Source organism: Pygocentrus nattereri, chromosome 20 (assembly GCF_015220715.1).
Source record: "Pygocentrus nattereri isolate fPygNat1 chromosome 20, fPygNat1.pri, whole genome shotgun sequence".
In the NCBI taxonomy this organism is placed as follows: domain Eukaryota; kingdom Metazoa; phylum Chordata; class Actinopteri; order Characiformes; family Serrasalmidae; genus Pygocentrus; species Pygocentrus nattereri.
In genome coordinates, this window is record NC_051230.1 from 29,578,947 (window position 1) to 29,586,153 (window position 7,207).

General features: G+C 41.9%; 1 protein-coding gene across 3 annotated transcripts in view; it reads left to right on the forward strand.

The window, feature by feature from the left end:
• The window catches only part of tango2 (transport and golgi organization 2 homolog (Drosophila)), a 40,369-nt gene that overhangs the window by 20,415 nt on the left and 12,747 nt on the right, over positions 1-7,207 (forward strand). For all 3 annotated transcript variants that reach the window (XM_017709698.2, XM_017709700.2, XM_017709699.2), the window contains exon 6: positions 6,714-6,781. In XM_017709698.2, the coding sequence (XP_017565187.1) occupies positions 6,714-6,781 (68 nt within the window). The remainder of the gene's footprint in view (positions 1-6,713; positions 6,782-7,207) is intronic.

A 7,207-nucleotide genomic window follows, 5' to 3' on the forward strand; every position in this document is an offset into this window, starting at 1 on the left:
AATGGGCAGCTTTTCATTCCAATTCACAAAACATAAGAAAATAATCGTAGCTCATCCTCTTTGCACTTCAATTCCATTAAGTTTCACAGGCAAACCAGTCCCTCTGATAACATGTGGCAAAGTCTTCTGCACTTTGTTTGGCTTTGTGTGGTAATTTTCCCCCACACACACATTCTCTCTCTCTCCTTCTGCTTCTGTTCTTCTCCTTTGTGGTATTGGATGGAGATGAGACGGAGATGATTTTCATCTGATCTCGGGGGTCCTTGAGAGAGAAACCAGCCGTTGGGTTGGCCACCTGCTCTCCTGTTCCAAGAGCTGGATGGAGCTTAAGAAGCCTGTTTAGAATTCAGCTCCACAGCTGTTCTTTCCAGCTCGCTGATTTCTTCAGGGCTTTGTAGGTCCTTGTTTTTTTTGTATTTTTTGTTTTTTTACACTGGGAATTTTGAGATGATTCAAGTGGACACAGGTGTGAGATTATGGGTTGTGACAACTTAAACTGGTGTATTGTGGCAGCAATATCACTTGGAGCATCTCAGTGTCATCAGTCTTAATGACTAGACTGGTATTGGCCACTCTTCAACTAGGACAAGTTGTTTTTATTAGATAGGAGGACCTGGGAATAACCAATCTCAAGGCCACTGATTCCAGCTCCAAGCTGTTTCTTCTTCTTACACAGTACTTGGAGCAATCCGTACTGTTAAGGAAATGTTTTGTTTTGTTTTTTTATCGTTATTTTATTTGGCTAATTCAACATCTTTTGTCAGGGCAACCACTGACTTGCAGGCCACGTTGAGCTCAGTTATTGCTAAGCTTCTTCTCTGAACGCAAGGAGGACCAGCCTAGAAGAGCCTCGGCTGTTGTCTTCAACCAGGAACCAAGCTCAGAGGACTCGTTAAAATTCAGAAGGACCACTGAAACTGCGATCATTTCCACCCCGAAGAATGCAGCCTGTGGTTAATAGCCTAAAAGCTTGCAGACTGAAATAAATTTCATCCCCTGTGCCAATTTGTTGTGCTTGGAGCCACAGTGTCATGGATGTCTATCATGAATTCATAATGCATTTATCTAAACCAGTTATAATTTGTTTATTTTTAATATTTTCTAAATATGAACAATACTCTTTCTATCTAGAGACCATTGCTGAAATGGGTTTATGTATTTATAAATGTTTAGGCAATAAGTTTATGGCTCGACTGAAAGACGAACCTTCCAAATGTTAAATCGAAAAGCAAAGACCGACTATTCAAATTATTCTGGCCGGCCCTAGAGAAGATATCTGCATTTCATTTCTTAGTACATCGCGTTTCTTGGAACTCCCAAGTGGTGTGGTCAGTGAAGAAGGTCATGAGAGATCTCAGCAGTGCTACAACCCACCATGGCTGAGAGGTTTGGTTTAGTTGTTACTTCTCTGATGAATTCTCCTCACTTTCAAAGTTATATGAGGGCCAGATAACACTGTTGATTGGTGGTGGTTGGTTACACATTTTCAAAGAGGGAGCCATGTCGCTGTCTGGTTTTTGGGGAGAGCAAAACAAAAGTTGGGAAATGGCAGTGAACATTGATACTGAGGGGCTGATCGAACCACTCTTACGTAGATGGAAGAACTTGGCAAGAACTTTTCAACTTGGCACCATCATCCACAAAAGTACAAGGGCATTAATAATAATAAGATTATAGGTACGCCATCTTGTTTCTACGGTTTACCTCGATGCAATTCATTCCAACTCACACCTGCTCCAACAGTACATTAGGCATTTCTGAATATATTTCAGTGAAGTTTATGTTTGGTAAAAGTCTAGATCCATTTGTCTTCATTGCTTTGTTGACACATATTGGGGGCCTTCATCTGGCGGGTTCTGAAAGACAACATAACATATGGACACAAGAACTACACAGCAGTAAAAGGAGGAAAAGACAGCATCTGCGAATGTTATTTATTTGTTTACCATCTCAATAAATAGGATCGTTACCGAGCTATTAGTCTCTGTGCTCTCCTTCTTTGAGCCAAAGATGATACATGCAGCGATAAGCTTGTCAGAAACTTAGCGGTGGCTGTTTTGTTCCAAAATCAATAGTGGCATCCTGCAACCGGAGAGGAGGTTTCCATTATAATGAAGAGATTTTCTGTCCTGCTCTGCTGGGATGCAAGCACTGATGATGGGCTTTTAATGTTTGTTTACATATATACACACCATATAAATATTATTTTTTTTTATTGTCACTTTCTGTATGCTGGACCAGTCTTTAGAACATGATGAAGGAAAGGAACCAACATTGCCAAGCAAAGCAGCACTGCAGCAAATTGGAATCCCTTGAAAAGAAGCACTAAAGCTTCTTCTTGGATGTCCAACACAGGCTTTGAAGGGGCTTTCAGTCATATTCTTGCTTGTTTGTTTGAAGAAACCTCTGTGTTCTTGGAGGTGTGCAGAAGCGGTACTATATATTGAAGCCTTTGGCGTCTTGAATTCTGTAACTGGTCCCTCAGGCCAGGCACTCTTTTCCTGATTTGTCTTACGTTCTTGGTTTCAGCCAAGCCTCTGCTAAAAGAAGAATAATATATTTTTATTTGTAACATGACTTTACATTCTCTTTATGTATCAATCTCAAAGGTAATACCTACTTTAGTTCATTTCTACCCAAATTTATTGCACGTGCCCTAATGCAATTGCAATATGCAGTCCCGATCTTTGCTAGAATGTTTTTCCTTCAATCTACTGGTCATTTTGAGGACCACCTATAATACTGTACGGGGAATTGCTTTCAGGTGTTCAAAGATTTCTGCAGAGGGATTTTTCCATACCTCCAAAGTTCAGTCATAGTAGTTGGTTGCACTTTCTGCTTCTCAGGATCCAAGTAATCCAAGAACTCCAAAGTGTACAAAGGATGCAAACCTGCAGAAGGATGAGAGATAGTGATCTGAGACACAGCAACCACCTTTCGAAAGAATATTCTGCCAAGGTGGAATAATGCATTAAGAATCAATGTCCAGAGATTTATGGTATTTCTAGAACAAATATAGTAGTATACGTCCTTTGAGCTTTGCTTTAAAAGGCAATAAGTAGAACTCTGCACACCCACTTTCACATAAATGTCTACATTGGCACAGAATCGTGTAGAATTAAACAAATCTTAAGGTTTTTATCGCGACTCTGAAGAAATCAGCAAATCCCACTTGTTTGAGGCTAGCATAAATGCTAATAGCGCTTAGTCTTATGTTCCTAACTCCTTATAAATTCAAAAAACAGTAGCCAACACATCAACATACCATTCTAGCTTATCACTGTTGTCAGAAGAAAACTTCGTTCATCTCAATTTTTGTCCTTTTTCAATGTTTGGCATAATTTGAAAATGCCTGTTGCCCTTTACATTGTGTGCAAATTTCATGGTGTATGGACTAAAAGGAAATGACCCAACATGACAATCTTTACATTAAAAGTAAAGTAGGTTTTTTCCTTCTCCTGTAAAGTTACTATTTTTGAGATATGAGTTTTTCTTTCTGACAACAGCGTTATATTCAAGTGCTCTTACTGGTGACTGGGTGGACTTGAGTAGTACTTGGTGACTTTATCCTCACCTGAAAGAGTAAAGAATTTGCTTCAGCTGCAAGTGTCACCAAAGATAGAAGAGAATCTTCAGGCACCATTAAATCCTGTTTAGTATCAATATTGAGCAGCTACCCAAAACCATAAATCTGAAATCTTCAGTACTGGAATCATTGCCTATGGAAAAAGCCCAGTTTCCAGTTTTCAGGTGCCGAAGGTTCTGGGATTTTGTGCAGTGGAAAATGCTCAACGACACCTACGATGTTGTCCATTTTTTGTCATGAATGTATGGCTTACATACAGCAAGGAATGCAAAGATTACTTGGTATCCCTTTATCCTCAGCCTGGCCAGAGGAGACCAATTTCAACATGCAAATTGCAGAACGTTGGACCCACATAATCCATATCCACTTTGATCACGATCTGATTAGAGACTTTTCAGCAAACATCATTTGTTGATGCAGAGCGTTTTAGAGCTCCCATTGTTTATGCTTCTCAGAGCTGGCGCCACACAAAGCAGCTCAGTGGAGAAAGGCTCGAATACATGTCCGTTTAAAGACTGGGAGAGGGACGTGGGCTTACTAGAAATGAGCATCCACTATTCTGCATACTGATTATCTCGCTGTGATGAAGAGATTCCCTCCCTCCCATAGTTCCCCATCACTGCTGAAATCTCCAGGCATCCTTCTTGATGTACTTTTTTACACACAATCCCTGGATGTCGAGAAAAAGAAGGTACCCATTTTCTGCCCCTCCACTTGCCTCATTGCCTTTTGCCGGCCAAACAAATGAAAAGGCCTGCGTTGGGTCGTGTTTCCTATTCAGAGCACACAAAACACTGCGTATTCCAACAGCATCGCATAAGAAAAGCACTCCATCATCCTCCTTCAGGAGGAATCCTGAATCTTTCAAGTATCACCTTCTGCCAGATCCATGTACCTGATAAGTGGGACACATGTAATAAGCTCAGCTCTCAGTAGCAGAATCATTCTCACCGCTAATGTCCAGCGGCTGGGCCATGGAGAAAGGTAGGGTAATGATCCTTGATAAAAATGAAAATATCGTGGCAGGCAAAAAAGAATTGTAATTCATGGTGTGTACAGCCTGTCTGGATTGAATCCTCCTGTGTTTTGTGTCTTACGCCATATCAGCTGCTCTCTGACCCACTCGTAACCGGCGCCCCCGCTGTTTCGGGGAAGTTTTCCCGGAAGATAACACATTACCCATTTAGCCTGACAGTGATAACCTTTAGCACGGAGGTTCGGGTTCTCTTGCTAATTACCATGGTGTAAACAAAACCGCAGGCCAGCGCTGCAAATCTGCTCCTAATGAATCAGTGGGTGGAAGAAACTGGGCGAGGAACCTCGTTTCCGGGCCTAATTTAATCCAGCCTCCTCTATTTTTAAACCTGATTTACAGTAGCTTGGGTCTTGTAGCTCATATACAGCTAATAAGCACAAGCTTTAATCACAGCTCTTCCCAGCAAGGACTCCGAATACTGCAACATATGTTTCCCTGTTGGTTCTTTATTAGTCGTTTGTTCTCTTTGACTTTCTGGGCAAAATAAAAAATGTAGCTATCTTTGCATCTGTTGTGAACATGCCTGCTTGGCTCTCTGGTCTCTAGGGTGAGGTTTTCTGGGTTAAGAACTAGGAAAGTCTGATGATGATGGAGATTTATGAGACTTTGGTAAAACACTGGGTTGTTTATTCGCTAGCTGGCTAATGTGTAAGTACTATGTATGTAGCTAACGTTATTGCTAGGAAGCTAGATATAGCTGTATAACTGTGTAAATACACTTGAATTATAAAAACACCACTTCAGATAAGGAGGCCAGCAAGCTAAACACTAAAGTTAGCAAAGTAACTGGTCAAAGTATCTTGTCACTGGTATCCATTTTGTACTGGCTAAAGCTAAAACCTAGAATGCTTTCTTTATAATTTTGTTCAGCACCCAAGGTAAGAGTTACACTAATGATAGCTTGGGTGTATTTTTTAGCCTATAGATCAGGCTAGGCTAGCACTAAAGTAGAGACTCAGTAAGGGTTAGTTGTAGCATAAAGCGAGTCATTACTAGCAGAACTAAAAAAGGCTTTTTATTAATGTGGAAATTCTGTCTTTCTGACAGAGATGACTTAAGATTAAGAGACCCTTATTTGTCCCACAACGGGGAAATTTTACCTCCGCATTTAACCCATCCGTGAAGTGAAACACCACATACCCACTAGCGAGCACACACACACACTAGGGGGCAGTGAGCACACTTGCCCGGAGCGGTGGACAGTCCAATCCACAGCACCCAGGGAGCAGTTGGGGGTTAGGTGTCTTGCTCAAGGACACCTCAGTCATGTGCTGTCGGCTCTGGGGATCGAACCGGCGACCTTCCGGTCACGAGGCTGGTTCCCTAACCTCCAGCCCACGACTGTCCCAGCTTACTGACTTATGTCAGCACAGCATCAGGGAGCCAGAACTGCTGGTAGCATAGCCTTAAGCTAACATTAGCTTCTTGTGCTAATGAAGCTATGAATTAAAAGCAGCTTTAGCTAACAGCTCCACTCACATAAAAGAAAAATTTCACCTTCTCAGATTTGTGTCTTCTTACTCTAAACGTGGCACAGTGCAGCGTCAGTGAGTCAGAAGTGCTAAAACCTTCCAGCTAAGCTAGCGTGAGCCTTTGTTGCTCCAAGGATATGAATTAAAAGTAGCTTAAGCACAGATTTTCCCGCTCAGATTCGAATATCCGTTCTCTAAACTTCTGCTGATGAAACTTCAGAGAGCCAGAGTTGACCTGTATTCTGGTGGTGGAGCAGGACGGCAAGTTCCTCTCATTAGCATGTTTTGGTATATTAGATCGTGATCGATTCAAGCTCATTTGTGACGTACGAAACCCGTGAGTTCCTATAATGTTGGTAATAATAAGCCACCCAAGACGAGCAGCAGCATTAGCGCAAGAGGTCTTTATTTTCTTAAATGCTTGACGTTGATTAGCGTTGTTAGCGTTTCTCTGAGGTTGCCACCAACATAAACAGTGACTCTTCCACCCTTCTGCGTGGGATTGTGTCACCCTTGAGGACAGTCGGCGTTTTCGAGGGGGTAAATGGAGCAAAAATGGTGCTAATTCACGTTTAATTGTCGCTAACTGCATCTCTTCTCTCCATGTTGCCTGACGCAGGGCCAGCGAAGACACGGTGTGTTACTATGGAAACAAGGGCAGTCCGGAACCCATCCGCCTGAAAGCGGGTTTGTTCGCTCTCTCTGAGCTCTCTTCACACGCGCTAAAGTGGGCTTTCATTCAAAGCGTGTGTGTGTGGAGGAGAGCGCGAGAGCTTGTTATAGGTGTCAACCTCCAGAGGCGGTAACTCTTACATTCAGCATCTTCAAAACATAAATTTATTAGAAATGAAATCATTCAAATCCATCCAGATTAGGTTTTCCTTACAGGGAGAGATTACTCTGATTATCATACTGATTAGGGACGGGATGAGTACTAGCAGTTCAATTGAACTTTTGTGTGTTAACAGGAATGTCAAACGTGCCGGGCTTGCTGTGCTTATTATACTGGCTTAACCTTCTGTTGCACGATGTTGCCTCAGGTTAACAAACCCGTTCTCCTCACTTTACAAAGACGTGATGCATATTTAATGATGTTGAAATGGTTAATAATGA